At 42.3% G+C, this 22,500-nt stretch overlaps 2 protein-coding genes and 1 pseudogene across 6 annotated transcripts in view; all 3 read right to left on the reverse strand.

Moving 5' to 3' along the window:
- LOC135092743 (zinc finger protein OZF-like) overlaps window positions 1–14,123 on the reverse strand; it is a 29,020-nt gene extending 14,897 nt beyond the window's left edge. For 2 of the 5 annotated variants that reach the window (XM_063991403.1, XM_063991402.1), the window contains exon 1: window positions 13,932–14,113. Coding sequence is in view for 1 of the 5 variants with exons in the window: in XM_063991406.1 (XP_063847476.1) it covers window positions 7,430–8,425 (996 nt within the window). In the remaining 4 variants the exon portion in view is untranslated. Of the gene's footprint in view, window positions 1–3,617; window positions 8,754–13,931 lie in introns of those variants that run through there. The other 3 variants (XM_063991406.1, XM_063991404.1, XM_063991405.1) reach the window with 3 other exon arrangements.
- On the reverse strand, window positions 1,307–13,507 carry LOC135092744 (protein archease-like). The gene is made up of 2 exons (XM_063991407.1): window positions 13,323–13,507; window positions 1,307–2,649 (listed from the first exon to the last, which is right to left on the reverse strand). Exon 2 carries the CDS (start codon window positions 2,586–2,588, stop codon window positions 2,079–2,081), a length of 510 nt encoding a protein of 169 aa, XP_063847477.1. The 5' UTR covers window positions 2,589–2,649; window positions 13,323–13,507; the 3' UTR covers window positions 1,307–2,078.
- Window positions 14,124–15,443: 1,320 nt separating the features above from the next.
- LOC135092557 (uncharacterized) overlaps window positions 15,444–22,500 on the reverse strand; it is a 54,212-nt pseudogene continuing 47,155 nt past the window's right edge.

Raw genomic sequence — 22,500 nt, forward strand, 5'->3', positions numbered from 1 at the left:
TCTAAAATATTCTTGAACCTACTTTACAATATTCTGAATAATTCTAGAAAGTTCTTGTAGATTCTAGAAAATTCTTGATACTTTACATATTTCTACTGTACTCTAGAAAGTTCTAGAATATTATGGAAATGTTTACATTGAATATAATGTTTTAAAATGTTCTAGAAACTTCTAAAAGTGTCTGGTAGAACATTCTGGAAGATTTCTGAAATGTAAGCAAATTCTTCTAAATATGAAACTTCTTGGTAGATCTGGTCAGTTCAAGAATGATTTTATTAAAATAAAAAATCTTTAGAACACTTTATAGTCTTTTTTTCATTGTTTTAACTTATTTGCAACATTTCAAAAGCAATTAGATAAGCAACTAATTCTGCAAAGGTCTTTACCTGACATGAAAACCAATAGTAACCTATACTATAATGAAGTAAGGCAAAAATGTAAATTCATTGTTCTAACCACAAAAGCAAAGTTTTGAAATCAAAACTTTTTTTTCTATTTAATTTAGGTGGAAATAATTGGAAAATTATGATTTGGGACCAAGGACAAGACAAAAGTGAAATTTTGTTACATAGTGTAATCCTTTCCTTCAGCTGATGCACACTCCTTGCCTCTGTCACCTCCTCTGTGATGTGTGTCTGTGTGCCTCACTGCCTCACCCTTAGTGCAACACAGTGAGTGTCCATATCATTTGTGTGCTCATTGTTTATCATAGTTTTTCATTGATTAGTTCCTTCACTGCTCCACATCACTGTCATTACCACTGCTGCTGCTGCTACTGTCACTACTACTACTACTACTACTACTGCTACTGCTACTACTATCTACTACATCTTTGTTTAATATTTACAACTACAACAACTACTACCACTGCTACTTCCACCATCACCACCAAAATCTTTATACACACACACACACACACACACACACACACACGACAAACTGCTGCCAAGAGAAGAAGGAAATACCAGATACACACAAGGCCACAGCAAAAAAAAAAATTATAAAAGGAAGATGCTTGAGTGACATAAAGAAATAAAATTTCCCACAGAGAAACATACAAGTTTGGAACAAGCTCAGTGAGGAGGCAGTATTGGCAACGAGTGTGCACAACTTTAAGGAAAAAACTGGACAAGTGTAGATATGGAGGCAGACCACACGAACATAGCTCAGGCCTTGTAAATTACAATTAGGTAAACACACACACACACACACACACACACACACACACACACACACACACACACAGAAAAAAAATCCATAATCACACAGAGGATAACAATAATAAAGAAACAATAAAACAACAGAAACAAGTGAAAAACCATCCCTTTTAATGACTTACAGGGAACCATCACCACCACCACCACCAACAGCATATACAGGATAACAAGCACTGACAAGGAAATGTGACAAGACTTGTTTGCTTCACTCCCTTTACAGGACATGGGTTGTTTCCTTCCACACATATGGGAGCTGAGAGACTGACCTGACCTGACCTAACCCAGCCTAACTTAATCTAGCCTAGCCTAACCTAAACAGTGCTATTGTGATGCTATGGTATGGTTTGGAGGAGGAGGAGGAAGAGGAAGAGGAGAAGAGGAGGGAGTGTAGCAATTCTAAACTTAAAAATGAATAAATACATAAAAAAAGCATAAAAAATTCTTTGAATCACCAAAACACACAAGCATGATCACCAATAATAATAATAATAATAATAATAATAATAATAATAATAATAATAATAATAATAATAAAACAACAATCCATTTACAGACTAACACACACACACACACACACACACACACACACACACACACACACACACACACACACACACACACATCAAAACACAACCAAGCCTCACCAAACACAACCGAGTCCAGTGACAACCTAATTAAACCAAACTAAATCAAAATTGAAGACAACCTAACCTAACCTAACTAAACACACCCTAACCAAACCCACTGACAACCTAACCAAACCAAATTAAATCTAATTAAAGACAACCTAACCAAACAAAACCTAATCTAGTCTAACCTAACTTAACCAACCCACCTCACTACACACACACACACACACACTCAGATATCCACAATAACAAACACCTCATGCTGATCCGGCTCATCGTACACCTGCATGCTGGCATAGGTGATGGCCTTCACCTCCGTGCCCTGCGGATGTTTGCCCAGCTGGAACTCCTCCCCATAAAGCCTTGCACACACCTTCATTGCTCCATCACCCCCATCACCACCATCAATCACCCAGTCAGTAATCACAACCTTCCGTGTGATGAAGAACGGGTCACAGCTGAAGACAAACAGACATTCATCGAGGAAGTGGAAGAGGAGGCCCTGGAGATCATCAGCCTCTGCCTCCACCTCCCGCACCTCCGTCATCTCCACCGTGTCAATCTCCGTCATGTACCCAAACATTGCAGTGGCCGCCTGTTCGTACGCCTCCCGCAGGCTGGCACCCCAAGCATGTATCTGCACATCTGCCGGATGGTCTAGGTACTCATATTTCACCTCTGGGATGGTTGCGACCTCCTCTGGTGTGGGTTTGATGACGTCCTGTGTTCCTTCGTCCTCCATCCTTGCTGTGGTGTGTGCGGTGTTTTGCCTCCTGGTTCTGTTGGCTTCCTCTCCTCAGTGGCTGGTGGTGGGTGAGGGAAGGGTGGGTGTTCAGATCTCTGCTGGTTTGGGGGGGTGTAGATGGTGGTGCAGGGCAGGAGGTGGGAGGTGGTTGTGTGTATGGATGCATGGATAGGAGGGAGAGATGAGAAGAGGAAAGAGAAGGGAAGGAAAGAGAAGGGACAGGAAGGGGATGAGATATTTGAAAGGGAAGAGAAGAGAAGAAATGGGAAGGGAGAGATGGAAAGAGAAGGGATAGGAAAGTACAGGAAGGGAAGGGATGAAGAGACAGAAGAAAAGGAAGGGGAAGGAAGGAAAGAGAAGAGATAAGAAGGGACAGGAAGGGAAGGGATAAGAAAATATTTGAAAGGGTAGAGAAAAGAAGAGAAGGAATGGGAAAGGAAGAAATAACAAAGGGAAGGATGGGAAGATAGAAGGAAGGGAAGGGAAGGATAAGAAGATATGAAGAAAAAAAAGAGAAGGAATGGAATGGGATGGTACAAGAAGGCAACGGAATAGAAGATAGAAGAAAGGGAAAGAAAAAGAAGGAATAAGATGGGATGGGAAGGAATGATAAAATAGAAGGGAAAGGAAGAGAAAGATGAGGAGAAGGGATGGAGAGGGAAGGGAGGAAGGTAGAATGAAGGGAGGAAAGGAAGAAAGGTAGACAAAGAATGGGAAGGGAAAGGGAAGGAAAAGAAAGGAACAAACAAGGAGTACAGAAGAAAAATAAAAAGGGGGGAAAGCAAAGGAAGAACAGAAAAATAATGAAGAAGAAAAGAATAAAAACAAAAGGAAGGAAGGAATTGAAAAAGAAAAAAAATGGGAAGGGAAGAAAGAAGAATGATAAGAAGAATGATAATATTGCAAACACTCAAGACACAACAATAACACAAAATTACACAAGTCCTCCCTTCCTTCACCACCACCACCACCACCACCTCCTCCTCCTCCTCCTATACACATATAAGAAGGACCAATAACACACTCTTATACTTAATTGGTACACACTTTATTGCTCTTAAAATGCATAATATCCAACTTACACTAGACTTTATACCCCAAACAATATCACACAAACATACACACACATACATGCTCTACTCTCACCACCATTATTTTCAAAGGCCACAGAGATGATCAGCCAGGTTTTCAAGACTTTCTCCTGCCCATAATGCTGAAATCTTGGTTAATCTGTCTCTACAACAATAAAAACACCATTGAAAACCTGTGTAGCTTCAAGTACAGTACACAGAGCCCTTTGAAAGTAGTGGAGGTGCCGCATAGAAGTGTTTCAGAATAAGGTCCGTTGTCCCATAAGATCACAAGCCTTGAAAACGCCTGGTAGAGAACCCTTGCATGTACTACTGCAGAAGTGATGCCCGGCTAAGGTGTTGGTGACAGGAATCTATACTTTTACTAATGTCCCCAGCTCTTCTTAGGTTTGGTGGTGGTGGTGGTGGTGGTGGAAAGAAAAGTACAGTAGTAGTAGTAGTAGTAGTAGTAGTAGTAGTAGTAGTAGTAGTAGTAGTAGTAGTAGTAGTAGTAGTAGTAGTAGTAGTAGTAGTAGTAATAGTAGTAGTAACAGCAGCAGTAGCAATAGTAGTCTCTGTGGTGCTCAGAATACAAACCCACCAACACAGACACTAATCCATTCCTGCATCACATCAATTTCTACAGGACACAATCAAGACTCACTACCGGCCTCCTGACGCCTCCTCCCCCCCCCCTCCACTGTGCATCAAACAAAGCACAGATAATGAAATAGTACAAGTCTGGTTATCAATGGCACTTTTTTGTAACATCTATCTTTTTTGCATATATATTACTTTTACTACTGAATTCACACACACAAACAAACACACATGTCTGATTATTATAAAAACAGATTATATTGGCACTTTCTCTAATATATATCTTTTTTTCATATATATTCCCTTTACACATACAAACTTTCACATCACATTTTATAATAACATAACTTCTCCTGTACTACTCGTTTCTTTCATTCTCCTCCCTTTTGCATCCTTTCTTTGTCTAGTTTTCATCCTCTCTTCCCTTCATTCTGCCTTCCTCCCTTCCCTTGCCATCTTTCATATCACACTTAGAGGAAAAACACCTTTAACTCCTAAAATCCCAACAGCTTCTTGTAATATTAAACTGGACTCCATTCTAACTTAAAATTGTATGAAAATATAAATTATCTAAGACTGGGAACTTTAAGACACAACACAGGTCACTGGTTTCAGCTTGGTATCGTAAGGCTACTTCATGAGTTTTACAGGATACAATATATAGGTTATTCATTTCAAGGCAACACTGTAAAATCTGATGCTTTTAAGACTGAGAATTTTAAAGGACATAACATACAGGGCAAAGATTTCAAGACTAAGTGAGACTGAGAATTTAACGACACAATACATCTGTCATTCACTTCAAGACCAGACCTGTGAGAATTTAACGACACAACACACCTGTCGTTCAAGACCAAACATGTGAGAATTTTACTACAGAACACACCTGTCACTCATTTCAAGACTATACCTCATCAAAAATTTCACTAAACACACCTCCCATTCAAGACTAAAGCTGTAAGACTAAAAATTTTACAACACAACACACCTGCCATTGATTCCAAGCCTGTATCAGTGGAGCTTAATAAAAATCATGTAATCTCAGCCTGAATAAGACACATATTCAGAAACGTTCTGCTCTCTCACCACGATTGTTTTCAAAGGCCACAGAGATGATTAGCCGGGTCCTCAAGTGTGTTTCTCCTCTTAATAATGTACAAATCTTGTTAATCTCTCACTATAAGTGTAAAAACACCCTTAAAAACCTGTGTAACTTCAATTACACAAAGCCTTTTGAAAGTAGTGGCTTTGCAGTGTTGTAGTGCTGCAGAATACAGTGCTAGAAGTATAAGACAGCCGTGACATTCTAAGTGTTAAATGTACATCCTGTTCTTTGCTTTCTTTCTCTCTCTCTCGTCCTTCTTCTCAAAATTAACAGCATAGATTTTTGTATTGAAAGTATATTTTTTCTTATTTTCCTTCTCGTTTTCCTTACAATACCTTCACAGCATCACGGAATTTTGTATGAGATGCATTTTTTTTTGTCTATTTCTCATTTTCCTTCTCAAAATTTCCAGCATCACAGACTTTTCCATTGATAACGTACTGGATTTTCCTTTTTTTTCCCCCTTCTCGAAATTTCCAGCATCACAGAGTTTTGTATTCAATAGTATAGTGGTTTTTCCTTCTTTCTTTTTCTTTTTTCCTCTTAAAATTTACAACATCAAAGATTAATGTATTAAGAAGCATAATGGTTTTTCTTTATGTTTTTCTTTTTTTGTTTTCCTTTTCAAAATGTACAGCAAAACATTTATATACTGGGAAGAATAATGTCTTTCTTTTCCGTTTTTCATTCTCAAAATTTACAGCATAACAGACTTTTGTATTGAGGAGTATAATTGTTTTCTTTTCTTTCTTTCTTTTTTTTCCTTAAAATTTACAACACCACAGACTAATGTAGTGAGAAATATAGCTGTTTTTTCCTCTCTTTTTCTCATTCTCAATATTTCCACAGCAGACTTGAATTACGACCTATAATGGCTTTCCTTTTCGTTCCTTATCTTACTTCTTTCATTTATCAAAAACTACTAAAGCAAATATCCCCCTTTACTCATTCTCAACATTTACATCACAGACTTTTGAATTAAGACCCACAATTCCTTTCCTTTTTTCTTGTCAATCTCACTTCTTTTTGTTTCTTTCACTAACCAGAAAGTACAAAAGCAAATATTCCTCTTTATCTCCTCCACATCTTAATTCCCATGAAGCAACTCTAGTTTTTCAGTCAAGCCAACATTAACTAAAACTTAAGACCCTCCTATTTATCTACCAACACACCAAGCCAGCAGTCCCACACAAGGCAGCCCAGACAAAACACAACAGACACACACTCTTACACGTACACACCGAGACAATCTCACAGACTTTACTATACCCCTCCTACTTGATATAAAAATAGCTCTGAATAGTATACATGTGGAAAAACAAATGATATATACATATGGCACTATTTCTATCCATCCCCTTCATAATAATACAAAGAATCTCATATAGTCTTGTGTGGTAGTAGTAGTAGTAGTAGTAGTAGTAGTAGTAGTAGTAGTAGTAGTAGTAGTAGTAGTAGTAGTAGTAGTAGTAGTAGTAGTAGTAGTAGTAGTAGTAGTAGTTGTAGTAGTAGTAGTAGTAGTTTTGGACACTTAAAGCCTCCCCCTTTTGCAGTCTTGATATCATGCAGAGACCCATTGCTACCTTCTGCTCTGCCTTAATACATCTATGTTATTCGTCATTTATCACATGTTATTTTGATATAGTTCAGTGGTTTGTGTTGTGGTGCTGACTCATGCAGTGCTGGTGTTTGGTTCATTTGTCAGTCAGTCAGTCAGTCAGTCAGTAAGTCAGCCAGAAAGCCAGGAAGCAAGCCAGCCAGCCAGCCAGCCAGCCAGCCAGCCAGCCAGCCAGCCAGCCAGTCAGTCAGTCAGTCAGTCAGTCAGTCAGTCAGTCAGTCAGTCAGTCAGTCAGTCAGTCAGTCAGTCAGTCAGTCAGTCAGTCAGTCAGTCAGTCAGTCAGTCAGCCAACCAGCCAGCCTATCAGTCAGTTAAGTCTTCCTCTCTTACATCCTTAGCAAGATGTGAGTGAGTGAGTGACTTCTTGTAGCTTCCTTTATGTTCTTGTGTCCTTATGATAGCCAAGGCAAGACACACACACACACACACACACACACACACACCACTACATCTTGTGAGCAGAGCGAATGTGGCGGCTGAGCGAAGGCTTGAGCATGAACTCCTTGCCACAGTGCACACAGGCAAACTCCTTGACGCCCCAGTGGACCCGCAGGTGGTTCTCCAGGGACACCTTGACCCGGAACTCCTTGCCACAGACCTCGCACTTGAACTCCGGGGGGAGGTGGGTCATGACGTGCTGCCGGAGAGAGCTCTTGTCCCAGAAATCTGTGCCACAGTCGTCGCAGGTGAACACCCGCCTCTTGGTGTGGCGGAGGGCATGTGTGGCCAGGATGTCCTTCCGGGCAAACACCTTGCCACACTCCTCGCACTGGAAGGGCTTGGTGCAGGTGTGTGTGGAGTAGTGCTTGATGAGGACGTCGCGGCGGCTGAAGCGACTCCCACACTCCTCACACTGGTGCTTCCTGAGGCTGCCCAGGGAACGGTAACGCTTTCGCTTGTCGCTGAAGTGCGCAAGGGGCACCACCAGTACCTCCTCCTCCTCCTCTTCACACTCACTGTCCCCCACGCCCCCGTGTGCTGCGTCAATGTGCTTGTTGAGGTCCCCACGTTGCGTGTACGTCCGCCCGCACCTCCTGCACAGGAAGTCCCTGGCGCCGGTGTGCGTGACATGGTGGCGCTTGAGTTGTGTCTTGCTGGAGAACAGTTTGTTGCACACCTCGCACACGATGGTGCCGCCTGTGAGGTGCAAGGCCGTGTGTGCTGCCAGCGACTCAGGTTTGGAGAAGTTGCGGCCACACTCTTCACACTTCAGGCCCCGGGGGATGCTCGTCACCCCAAAGCGTCCACGGGAGGCATGGAGGCAGGCCTGCCTCTTGGTGTGCAGGGTAAGCAGGCGTCTCTGCACAAAGGTCTTGCCACAGTTGTCACACACAAATGGGCCCAAGCTGTGCACCTCTGCATGTCTCCTGAGGTTCCCAGGCAGTGTGTACACCTTCCCACAGTCTTTGCACGGGAACCTCCCATTCTTTTCGCTTGACATTTCTGCCGAGACAAACCGAGGCACTGCCAGGCACTCCTAGCACCACAGTGGGAGCTGCCACATCATAGGAAGACTGGTCAGTACTGCATCTGTCCTGGACTGTGGACCAATGAACTATCTTTTCTTGTGGTGGTGGCTGAGTCTGAGGCACCTGTGCACCACTCCCACACCTCACTTAGTCATTACTGCCACAGGCTAGACATGAAATTCCTTGCCTCCACTGCTTGCTGTGTGTGAGTCTGTGTCTGTGTGGGCTGTGGGCTGTGGGCAGGGCGCAGGTCTGATTCCCAGTCAGTTCTGCAGCTGTCCTCCCCAGGCTGCTGTGAATCTGAAATATCAGTACCCATTAGCCCCCCTGCAGCACAGCACCACAGCACCACCACCTTCACACTCTTCACTTCAGTCTAGCTATCTATCTTGTCCTCCTCCCATCCTCCTTCCAAAGTGAGATGTGATGTGCTGTGGTGTCCTGATTGGTGTCTTGAGAATGCACATGCTGTATATCTTGTCCTCAGTGTCACTTCAGTCTAGCTAACTATCTTGTCCCCCTCACACTCTCCTTCCAAGGTGAGCTGTGGTGTGCTGTGATGCCTTGAGAACACGCAAGCTGTACATCTTGTCCTCAGTGTCACTTCAGTGTAGCAGAAATGGAAAGGAATGGACAGGAACACGCTAAGTTTGTGGGGAGTCGCTGCACGTCACACACTCCCCACCATTACACTCTCAGTGCTGCCTAAGTGTGGGTGGGTCTGGGCAGCAGGACAGTCCAGGGTGACCTCACTGCACTCAGGCTGCGGTGGTCATCTCGGCCCAGCTGGCAGCGTGGCAAACTTGTGTGCACCTGAGTGTCCTGCCAGGGTTCAGTCCCCCGCAGTGACCCTCCATGGCTGGCCTGCCCCACGGCCTTCACCTCACCTCCCCAGTGTGGTCATCATACTGGTAATAATTGGGACTGGCACCTCAGTGGGCCTTTTTAATTTTTTTTTGCTGCCCCAGGTCAGTTCCCCTCTTGCATAAAATAAAAATAAACAACAAATAATGATAAATAAAATAACAAATAATAATACAATTCTAGACCTGCCTGTTTCTATATGTCCTCCTTCCTATGACTTCAATTATTTCAAGAGGAAGATTTTGAGGCACTTATCCTCCAATTTTTATGACCCTTTCAGCTCTTTCCTTAGGGGAGTGGTACATTAGTGGGCCTATTTCTTTTCTAAGTTTCTATAGCCTTAGGCCGGTGCCCCTCTTACATCAGGTCTCAACACACTTCTCTAGATCTGGTTAATCCTTTTGGCTCCTCTTCTTTGGGGACCAGCACCTCAGTGGACCTTTTTTAATATAAATTTTGTTGCCCTTGGCCAGCATCCCTCTTAACCCTTTGATTACTGTTTGGTACATCTCTCCATCATCAATCACTCTGAGACATCTTTACTTGTTCTACAGCCACCTGCAATATTTAAACAGGTAGAAATTGTAAAACCCATTCTTTTTAATCTCTTTTCTTGTAGATACTTATAAAGATTTCATGCATTGCTTCTGGTGGTGTTGTTTCATGTCCCAGTTAAAAAGTCTCATCATCATCAGCTCTCAGCAGTATGAGGAGAGTGAGGCACAGCAGCCACAGACAAGCCTGGCTCCGCGGCCCAGCCCAGCCCTCTGTGCCAGCGCTCAGTGCCACAGCCTGTGCACCACTCCCCCCGGCCAGCAAGTGGTGAAGTGATGGCACAGGGCGGCCACTACTTGCACTCAGGTCGTGTGTATTGAGGTAGTCCATGTAACACAAAAGCTTTTAATTTCCACAACACTTGTAATGTAAGTACAGTTCCCTCCACCTCCACATTAGCTACTACTCACACTCAGGTCACATGCTGAGCAACCCACACAACACAAAAATGTCTAATTTCCACAATAATGTAGTTCCCTCTAGAACAGCAACATATAGACAAAACAACAAAAGAATAAGGACAAATATTATAAGGATTGCTGTATTTTATGCAGTGTTGTGTTTCTACTTATACTTAACCAATGAGCAGAAACCCTCATCCACACAAGTCCAAGCTGTTGTTTTCCTTGTGCATTCCCTTCTACTTCCAACTCCATCACTCAGCATTGCCAGGGTGTGAGTCGCCTGCTGGGAACCGTCATGCCTGATGCCACTCACATCCAACACACATCCCAGTCAGCAAGAGAGAGCGAGAGGGCGATGGAGGGACTAGCAAGATTTGTTTTGGATGCAAGTAGAAGCAGGAAGGTCCCAGCAGGCAATGCACACACTGGCAGGGCTGTGTGGTGAAGGTGGAGGTGGAGGGACTGTACAAATAAGACGCCAACCCGGACTTATGTGAATATGGGTTTGTGACATCTGTTGACCCTTCCACTGCAATATGAAATAGTTAACAGCACCAGAAGCAATGCATGAAATCCTTATAAGCATCTACAAGAATGTTTGGAATGAAAAAGAATATTTTGCAATTTCTACCCCATTTGAAAATTGCAGGTGGTTGCAGAACAAGATGTCTCAGTGACTGGTAATTAAGGAAAGATGTACCAATTAGAGGTCAAACAGTATAAAAACAAATATTACAGTGCCTAAAATACAGTAATCCCTCCAATATATGTTGTAATTTGTGCATGGCATGTCTGAATGTTGCTTTTGTCCAAATGTTGCTCGTCTGACTGATCCTCGTCATTTATCACACATCGGTACAGAAAATGGTGCTACAATGCAGGGAAGAAATAGTGCTGATGCATCTTTTGTTTTGAGAAAGAGCCCTGTTTAATCTTAGAAGTTAAAAGTTCTGTTGGACTAGATCCCTGCTTAGTGTTAGGAGTTAAGCATTCTGTTGGATCAAGCATTGCAAGGCAACTCACTGTCACATGGCCAAGCAACAAACATCAATGAGTGTGGCTCTGTGTGAGTCTGGACCCCCTTGGTTAATATTAAACATTTGTTTGTTTGTTTCCTGCATCCTACAACTCAAATGAAAGATGAGATTAGGTAAGGATGATGATTAGCATTGTCCTAACTCTCTCTCTCTCTCTCTCTCTCTCTCAAACTGTCACCCTTTGCCTTAATTTATCTAAAATTATGATATTTTATGCATGACAGCATGACTTATTGAATGGTGTTTGATTTGAAGATGGAAGAATGACTCAGTATGTGTTCTGGTGTACTTGGCAATGCATCCATGTCATGCAGTGTTACTTGACACAAGACTCCCCCCAGGCTGCAGCCAGCTAGCCTGCCTTGGGGCCAGTTCAGATTATTCATTCCTGGCCACTCCATTTCTATGGAAAGTTCTCCAACTTCCCACTCTCGTGCTCTGCACAGCCAAGCAAAGGAAGTTATTTACAATGTAAATAGATATTTATGGCAAAAAAGGCCAACAGAGGACTTGCTCAGACAGCCAAAGCCACCACTGTCAGCATCGCCACAGCGAAGAGAATTTGGCACTCATGGTGATGTGTGGTCCTGGCAGACTGGGCCACGTCCTGCATGTGTTAGTTGCTAGCTATGCAGGATTTGCTGTAAAATCAACAAAGCCTGCAATACACAACCTGAACCAGAAAAAACAACAACTTTCTATCCAGCAAAGAAAAGGACTTGCTGTGCCTCTGGATATGGATGACTTCCAGAAGAACCATCTTGGACTTCTGCACTTCCATGTGAGGACGGAAATCCCAACTTTATACATGACAGAAGAAGTACTGATAGAAAGAAAAATTTCCATCACTGGTGGCATCTAGTCCCTTTGCAAAGTGCTGCATAGTTACATAGAAAAACGGGCCACAACAGACCTTGCGGTCCTTACAAGGTGACCTGACCTAGGACTACTAAGGTGATAGTAGAAGAAAAGGACAGGAAAATAGAAGGCCTCTCCCCAAGAGAGAGAGAGAGAGAGAGAGAGAGAGAGAGAGAGAGAGAGAGAGAGAGAGAGAGAGAGAGAGAGAGAGAGAGAGAGAGAGAGAGAGAGAGAGAGAGAGAGAGAGAGAGAGAGAGAGAGAGAGAGAGAGAGAGAGAGATGAAGCCTGGTGGATGAGATGGTCACAGCACGGACAGGTGGAGCCAACACCCCAAGCATCAAGTTGGTCAGGAAGGACTATAGTAAGTTTTAAAAGCTCAGAAACTCCCTTGTGAAGGTCAACTAATCTTGTGTAGTTTTATTTTTCTTATATTCTTATGTTTCCCAGCATGTGCCCAAACTGGGTGATGGGAGGGACACTCAAGGGAAATGGAAGGAAGTATTGTATGAAACCCTTCCTTGTGTAAGAGACCAACTCAAAATTAAATGTTGGAAAATCTTTCATTCTGAGTACTCCATCTCTCCTGAGGATCTATTCATCCCGGTACCTCTTCGATACACCCACCAGTTCAAAATTGCTCATCAACTCAGCTCTCAATCTCAGATACTGATTCTTCTCCCTCATGTGTGTTTGATTGTGGAATGCTTTGCCGGACAATGTTGTTGCTCTGAATTTCCCGCAAGCTTTTCGGTCAGCCCTTCACACTACCCCTGGTGATATTTTGTGTGACTGTGAAGTCATAGATTATTACTTCACTGTCCACCACCGCCTTACTGCATTTTAAGACATGTTAATGGACCTTACAATATAGTTTTCTTATGGGTACACATTCCAGTCCACTCATAGTTAGTTTCCAGTCTGGGTTTTCTTTGTCTTGGTTGACTGGCATACCCATATTGTTCGAGCCACCTTTCTTGTCTACATGGTACTATCTCTTTGTCTGGGAGCAAAGGGTGGCTAACCAGGCAAGTAAACCACTTCCTCATACCAATCACCAAGTCTAATGCCACTAATGCTTCCATATTGCACCATCTTTTGCATCCCTAATTATCAAAATGTTTCTTGGGTTAAGACATAATTGTAAACTCACAGACTCCTTGGGATGGTTGTAAGTTTTGAACATATCAGGATGTGCCTTGCCAAATATTTGCCTTCCCATCCTCCCTCAGCACCTTGAGGCAGCCAACCAGCAATGCAGTGTGTGGCCTAAACTGTACCTCCATTCACTAATACACTCCCACAATCCCTACCCAACCACACATCATCAACAAGTAAATTTCAGCAGGTTTGCTACTGATCTAATAACTGTAATCATTCACAGCACACATCAGAAACACCACACACCACACCACTGCCTCGCCTCACACCACAACACAGCCACACACCATGCCATTAAACATACGTATCACAATCATACAAGTGAAGCACCACATACAACACACACCACAACGCAACCTTGACACACACACACACACACACACACACACGAAGCACCGCAACAGAAAAATAAATACATAAATAAAATTAAACACACACACACACACACACACACACACACACACACACACATACCACACATACATACACACATATACATATAACAATAAATACAACGAAACTAAAATTTTCTAATGATGATGCAACACACACACACACACACACACACATCTCTACAAACCCCTATACGCCCTCAACACACCTCAGCAGGGCAGCAGGCGAAGGTCTCAGCCTCACACGGTCAGCAGGGGCGCCAATGTCAGCAAGGGCGGCAGGGGCGTAGACGCGCAGTGGGCGGCACGTGCGTTTTGTTTACTGTCTGATGCCGCTCCCACTCCCTCTCCCTCTCTCTCTGGTCCGTTCCGTTTCGCTGTCCATTCCCTTCTCTGGTTCATTCCGTTTTTTTTTTTTTCAGTCCATTTTTTCATTGTTTTTTTTTTTTTCCTTCCTTCATGTATTTATTATTTATTTATTTAATTTTGCTTTTGGTCCATTCCATTCTCCGGTTGCCTCTTTGGTCCGCTCCTTGTTCCGCTAGTCATCATGTGTTGCTGGTAGCCTACTGCCATTTTTTTTTTAAATTACTATTACTGTTACTACTACTACTACTACTACTACTAAAACTACTACTACTACTACTACTGCTGCTGCTGCTGCTACTACTACTATTATTACTATAACTACTTCAATTTTTAATTACTATTACTTTTTTTTTTTTTTTTTTTTAGGAAGGGCTGTCACACACACACACACACACACACAAAGGCCCACTGATGTGCCAGTCTCTATATCGAAAAGTCTCTTAAAACCTCCCTCTTTAAACAGGTCATTGATAACTTTCAAATAGTTAGCCCCGTGGCAGGGGGGGCTTTAGCCCCATACGATACCTGCCCTCATTTGCACTGTATGCACATTTTATATGTTCAATAAATAAATAAATAAACAAATAAATAAATAGATAAATAAAAAAGAAAAAAAAAAAAAAAAAAAAATATATATATATATATATATATATATATATATATATATATATATATATATATATATATATATATATATATATATATATATATATATGATAATAATAGTAAAATACAGTAAATACAGAAGCAGGCAGAGTTCCAGAGTTTACTAAAATGAAAGGGATGAAAGATTGAGAATATTGGTTGACTCTTGCACTAAAGATGGTTATTTTATTTTATTACATACTTGTACTGCTACTGGTACTACTATAGTACTACTACTACTACCACTACCATTACTAGTTATTACTAGTACAGTAACAGCTATAACTGTTACTACATACTCTTTGTTTGTTACTAGTACTACTGCTAATGGCACTGCTATATCAACAAAAATCTTATTATAACTACTATTACTACAACTACCATTACTACTGCACTTACTCAGTTACTGCTATTACTGTTACTCTCCTAACCACACTAGACTCGGTCACTGGGAGGTGGGGCAATAAAACACAGTCTTTACAAATCAGTATATAAAGTTAGAGTACATACATATCACAAAGACTGTATGCTGTCCGGTACATACAGATACAGGCCAATACACAGATTATTATACACTTAGCTACGTATACTCTCTCTCTCTCTCTCTCTCTCTCTCTCTCTCTCTCTCTCTCTTTTACACCACAAAATTACATATCTATAGACAATTATATAATCTACAATTTTCATGTATCAAATCATACATAAAGTTGTTATTGTGTGTGTGTGTGTGTGTGTGTGTGTGTGTGTGTGTGTGTGTGTGTGTGTGTGTGTGTGTGTGTGTGTGTACATTAGCACAGTATTTTGGCATTTAGTAACTATCTATACTACTAATACACATTTTGATTTCAACATTGATTCTAGAATGTTATGATTTCATTCCTTCTTTCTTTCTTTCTTTCTTTGACCTTTTCACTTTTATCTTTATCATCATTCACTACACACATACACAAACTCATACACACTGTAAATCATATAAACATGTGTACACAAAAATACATATGTACGTGTGTCATCAAAGGGATAACTATATACATAAATAATCACACATTTTATAAACTAAATATTTGGATCATTTCAAAGGTGTGTGTGTGTGTGTGTGTGTGTGTGTGTGTGTGTGTGTGTGTGTGTGTGTGTGTGTGTGTGTGTGTGTGTGTGTGTGTGTGTGTGTGTGTGTGTGTGTGTGTGTGTGTGTGTGTGTGTGCAGTTTATTTTTTCTAATGGACTACAATTACTCATGATCTTTTTAATACACATCTTTATTTTTTGTAGTTTTAACACTGTCCCTTCCCACCAGGGGCTGACGGACTGTGTGTGTGTGTGTGTGTGTGTGTGTGTGTGTGTGTGTGTGTGTGTGTGTGTGTGTGTGTGTGTGTGTGTGTGTGTGTGTGTGTGTGTGTGTGTGTGTGTGTGTGCCTTGTCTGGGCCGCCCTGTATGGGATTGCTGGCCTGGTATGTAGACAGACCAGTATTTACAACATACTAACCTGGTATAAGAAGTACACAAATAAAAATAATAAATAAATAAGTAAAACAGAAAACTGGTGAACTCTTTTAAGAGCAGAGAAAAGTGTTGATCCTTAGGTAGAAACACACACACACACACACACACACACACACACACACACACACACACACACACACACACACACACACACACACACAGTTTTACATTTTCACCACTCAGGCTTATACAAGGTTAGAGTTTTCTAGGTCATACATTCTGACCTTGTGACCAATAAAGTTTACCTGTCTACCTGTCTGTGTGTAGTTCATGAGTGTTGGTGTGCACCTTACCACTTGCCACACACCCAGAAGGGACTCAGACCTCACAGAGACTGACCCATGGGTAAAGCCGAGACAATCACACACACACACACACACACACACACACACACACACACACACACACACACACACCAAGCTCTCAAGTGGTGCAGGACCCAGCCACTGTCACTGAAGACTCCTTGGTGACCTGGCCAGGGTTCAGACAGTTGTGGGAAGCAGTGGAGCATCACACCACTCCCTCACACTGTGTCTACCATTTCTCCTTTACTTTGCTGTATGCCTTTTTTTTATCTGATAAATAAAAAATGGCAAGACTTTTTTTTCAGTCACCTTGTTTTTTTTGTTTTTTTTTCTTATGCAGGAAGATCACTGGCTAAATCATGAGGGAGAAAACAGTTCATGTAATGCCAGTTCCCAAAAGACTTATCTGGTCTTTGTCTGATGATTTTTTTTTTTTTTTTTTTACTGTTCAAGGACAACAAAATTTATATACCTATACATAAAAAAAAATAAATAAATAAATAAAAAATGGCTCACAGAAATGCCAGTCCTTGCAGAATAAGAAAACAGTCCAAAGGATGACGCAGTTTGATAAGTGTTGTGTCTTATCACAGCCAACACTTTTCCTAGTAAACGTCACATCCTGAGCCTTCCAGTGCCCCACCCTGACTCAATAACTGTGGAAGTAAAAGCAGAGCCATCAGAGCTGTCACATTCCCTCTGGCTGGCTGGTGTGACGTGTGTGTGTGTGTGTGTGTGGTCTTACCTAATTGTATTTTTACAGGAATGAGTCAAGCTCGTAATGTCTCGTCTTTTGAAGTGAATTTGTCATATTCATTTTTAAAGGTATGAATACTCCTTGCACACACAACTTTGCCATTCACTGGTGTGTGTGTGTGTGTGTGTGTGTGTGTGTGTGTGTGTGTGTGTGTGTGTGTGTGTGTGTGTGTGTGTGTGTGTGCAATCTCATACTGCACATATTTACAAATTAATTAATCACTAGAGCACATTCCAATAGCAATAATAATAACAAAAATAATAATAATAATAATAATAATAATAATAATAATAATAATAATAATAAATAATAATAATAACAATAATAATAATAATAATAATAATAATAATAATTGGTATACGTACGTACATATATAAAAAATATATTTACACATTAACACAGTAGCAGCAGTAGTTGTGGTAGTAGTAGTAGTAGTAGTAGTAGCTGGAACAATAGCAGAAATTAAAACACCCTTAAAAAGAACAAGAAAAAGAAGAACAAGAACAAGAACGAGAAACAAATGAAAACAAAGAAAACAAGAACACGACGAACACCAAGATCAAGAGCAAGACCACAAATAACACAGCAGCAAGGAAGGGCTAAAAAAAAAAAAAAGAAAAAAAAAAAAAAAACTATCGGCTTCTACACCTCCCACACCCCCATTACTCCTGCAAAGGAGCGGGAGCGGGAGCCGGCGGCGGAGGCGAGGACGCGGCCACCTTCCTGCGTCTGCGGCGGCCGATGTGCAGCACCACCTGGCCCGTCTTGATCTGCTTGAAGGCGGCAATGGCGGCGCGATGAGAGGCCCCGTGTAGCGCCTCCCCATTGATAGCCAGAATCTCGTCACCTGAGGGAAGGGAGAGGTGATTGGTGGGTGAGGGATGGGGGGGCACCTAAGAAGCCATCACAACTCAGGAACAACATAATACAAGTGCGATAGAAAACGTTGATGACGAGAAAACGAAAGAAAACGAGTGATATAATAAAGCATCAAACAAAACCTGAAGAATCCTTAAGTTGTCGATAAGAAGACTATTATAACTACATCTACATCTACATGCATGGGTTCTCGAGCCCTTCAACCCTTAGAGTACCACGATTTTGCTCAATTTCACCCCGTATATTAACTTTAAGATGATTTTGTTGTAGTGCAGAGCAATAAAAATAACTTGTTACTCATCAAGTTAGCATTTTATCTTCGTTTACTCCTTTCATAATCAATAATTGGTGATTTTGTGGCGCTAAGAAAGTCTGGTGCTGAAAGGGTAAAATCGTGTGTGCGTATCCCTTGAAGTTCTCAATACTGCAGGCACAACGTAACACGAGCGTCCAGGAATTCAACAGTAAATAGAGTAACAAATGTGTCTGTGTTTATCAGTGTGATGACAAAAAAATCTGTTCATAACACACACACTAACAAACACAACACATACACCACCCCTCACAAACACAACATACACCACACACCCCTCACAAACACACCACAACAACCTCACAAACACAATACACACCACAAACACAACACTATACCCACCGCCACACCACAACACAACAGACCACAACACACGCCCTCACCCTTCCTGCAGAGCCCCCGAGGACGCCGCCTGGCCCTGAGGGAATACTGTCTTCACAAAAATCCCCATGGAGCCCTTGGGGGAGTCGGTGCAGCCCCACGATGCTGAAGCCGAGGGAGCGGTGGCCCGGCCCCTTGTGGAACACCACCGTCAGGATCTGAAAAGTGACCTCGCTCTTGTGGCGAGGCAGCGTGCAGAAACTGGGCTGCTGGGGGGAACTGTCGCCCTGGGGAAGAGAGAGAGAGGAGTGTGGGTTAATATGTGGTGTGTGGTGGTGGTGGTGGTGGCAATAATAATAATAATAATAATAATTATAATAATAATAATGTATAATAATAATAATAATAATAGATAATAATAATAATAATAATATAATAGTAGCTATCCAGTAGTAGTAGTAGTAGTAGTAGTAGTAGTAGTAGTAGTAGTAGTAGTAGTAGTAGTAGTAGTAGTAGTAGTAGTAGTAGTAATAGTAGTAGTAAAATCCAAAACAATAATGTTTACTCCTCCTCCTCCTCCACCTCCTGAAGTGCCCTCAAGATTATGTAAACATCAATTATAGAAAGTGAATTAGTTTACAGAGAGAGAGAGAGAGAGAGAGAGAGAGAGAGAGAGAGAGAGAGAGAGAGAGAGAGAGAGAGAGAGAGAGAGAGAGAGAGAGAGAGAGAGAGTTTTAAAACCATCTTGTAACTGAGCTAATTTAATAACAACAATAATAATGATAATAAAATAATAATAATAATAATAATAAAAATAATAATAATAATAATAATAATAATAATAATAATAATAATAATAATAATAATGAGTGAGAATGTGAGAGAAATGAAACGAATGAGAGATATTAGAGAGAAAAAAATAAAGCAACATGGGAGTTATTTCTCGCAGCAGGAAGACTAGAGGTGAACGCTCTCTCTCTCTCTCTCTCTCTCTCTCTCTCTCTCTCTCTCTCTCTCTCTCTCTCTCTCTCTCTCTCATTTTTTTTTGTAAACTAATTCACTTTCTATAACTGATGTTTATATAATCTTGAGAGCACTTCAGGAGGAGGAGGAGGAGGAGGAGGAGGAAGAGGAGGAGGAGGAGGAGGAGGAGGAGGAGGAGGAGGAGGAGGAGGAGGAGGAGGAGGAGGAAAAACATTAAAAAAAAATAATAACAATATGTAAACAAAATATTTGAGATGGAGGACGAGGAGGAGGAGGAGGAGGAGGAGGAGGAGGAGGAGGAGGAGGAGAAAAAAAATACTTGAAAGAATGAATAGCAGGAGGAGGAGGAGGAGGAGGAGGCAGAGGAGTAGGAGGAGGAGGAGGAGGAGGAGGAGGAGGAGGAGGAGGATTCAAGTTCAATACACAAGGTTGCAATTCAAAGAAAATTGGGAACCGAGGTTATCTTCCTAATATGGGAAGACCTCCTCCTCCTCCTCCTCCTCCTCCTCCTCTTCCTCCTCCACCTCCTCTTTCCCCTCTTCCCTCTCCTCGTCATTCCACTCAGAAATATTTGTTCTGTTCCTTCTCCTCCTCCTTCTCCTCCTCCTCCTCCTCCTATTCTTTTTCTTCCTCTTCTTCTCTTTGTTTCCTCCTCCTCCTTTTCTCCTTGTTCCTCCTTTTCCTCTTCTTCCTTCTCCTCCTCTTCTCCCTATTCCTCCTCCTCCACCTGCTTCTTCCCTTCTCTTCCTCCTCTACCTCCTCCCTCTTCTCTTCTTCCTCCTCTACCTGCTTCCTCTTCTCTTCTTCCTCCTCTACCTGCTTCCTCTTCTTCTATTCCTCCACTTCTTTCTCCTCCTCCTCCTCCTCCTCCTCCTCTTCAATTCTTCCTCTCATTAACCGTTTTTCTTCTTCTTCTTCTTCCTCTACCTTGGTCAAACATCCGCCTCCGCCTCCTCCTCCTCCTCCTCCTCCTCTTCCTCCTACTGCTCCTCCTCTTCCACCTACTTGGCATGCCGTTAAGGTGTTTGGGAGAGTGTAGTCCACCTCTCTCTCTCTCTCTCTCTCTCTCTCTCTCTCTCTCTCTCTCTCTCTCTCTCTCTCTCTCTCTCTCTCTCAAGAATTAGGTTGACTATGTTACTTCCGCCTATTGTGTTGAGAGAGAGAGAGAGAGAGAGAGAGAGAGAGAGAGAGAGAGAGAGAGAGAGAGAGAGAGAGAGAGAGAGAGAGAGAGAGAGACTACCACCATCACCACCACAACTACAAGATTATTAAAATACTCTTCCCACGCCCTCCTCCTCCTCCTCCTCCTCTTCCATACCCTAACGGAAGGTCAGTGCCACTCCTCCTCCTCCTCCTCCTCCTCCTCCTCCTCCTCCGTCCTCCTATTCCTTTTCCTTTTGCTCCTCCTCTTCCTCCTCTCCCTCCTCCTACTCCTTTTCCTTTTGCTCTTCCTCCTCCTCCTCATCCTCCTCCTCCTCCTCCTCCTCCTCCTCCTCCTCCTTTACTATAGTACAGTAATTTTTCTTCCTCCTCCACCTCTTCCTACAGATGAGAGAGAGAGAGAGAGAGAGAGAGAGAGAGAGAGAGAGAGAGAGAGAGAGAGAGAGAGAGAGAGAATCATGAATAAAATAAAAACTGAAAAAAATGTAAAGATATGCTCTCTCTCTCTCTCTCTCTCTCTCTCTCTCTCTCTCTCTCTCTCTCTCTCTCTCTCTCTCTCTCTCTCTCTCTAATCTAAACCCGTAACCTTACTGACCCGAGATTTCCTCCTCCTCTTCCTCCTCCTCCTCTTTCTCCCATTAAAACCACATGTCTCTCTCTCTCTCTCTCTCTCTCTCTCTCTCTCTCTCTCTGAAAGCCAACTCTTATATCAATACAATGAGAGAGAGAGAGAGAGAGAGAGAGAGAGAGAGAGAGAGAGAGAGAGAGAGAGAGAGAGAGAGAGAGAGAGAGAGAGAGAGAGAGAGAATTATCAACTTTATCTATTTATCATTTACCATCATTCATTATTTCCATGTTTCCTCCTCCTCCTCTTCCTCCTCCTCCTCCTCCTCCTCCTCCTCCTCCCTTAGGCCTATTGACTTGTTTGTTTGTCTCCTGGAGTGAGGTACAAACCCTCCCCCCTTTCTTTTTCCCTCCCTCCCTCCCTACCCCCCTTCCCCCTTCCTTCCTTTCTTTCCTCCTTTCTTTCCATCTTTCCCTCTCTCTCTTCTTTCTATTGTCTCCTTTCATTCTTACTCGTGTGTCAGTGTTCTCTCTCTCTCTCTCTCTCTCTCTCTCTCTCTCTCTCTCTCTCTCTCTCTCTCTCTCTCTCTCTCTCTCTCTCTCGTCTGACCTAGCACGTGAGAGGTCAGGGGTCACGAGAGAGAGAGAGAGAGAGAGAGAGAGAGAGAGAGAGAGAGAGAGAGAGAGAGAGAGAGAGAGAGAGAGAGAGAGAGAGAGAATCACGCTGACCAAATCATTTTCTGGTTCAAGGCTGTCACACTTTCTTCCCCTCACCTTCCCCTTTCCCTCCCCTCACTCTTCCCCTCCAGTAGTGGTGATGGTAGTAATAGTAGTAGGCTAGTAGTAGTAATGGAACACCACCACCACCACCACCACCACCACCAAGAACAACAACAACAACAACAACAAAAACAACAATTACCACTACTACTACTACTACTATTACTACTACTATTACTGTTATATATATTACTACTAC

This window comes from Scylla paramamosain, chromosome 40 (assembly GCF_035594125.1).
Source record: "Scylla paramamosain isolate STU-SP2022 chromosome 40, ASM3559412v1, whole genome shotgun sequence".
In the NCBI taxonomy this organism is placed as follows: Eukaryota; Metazoa; Arthropoda; class Malacostraca; order Decapoda; family Portunidae; genus Scylla; species Scylla paramamosain.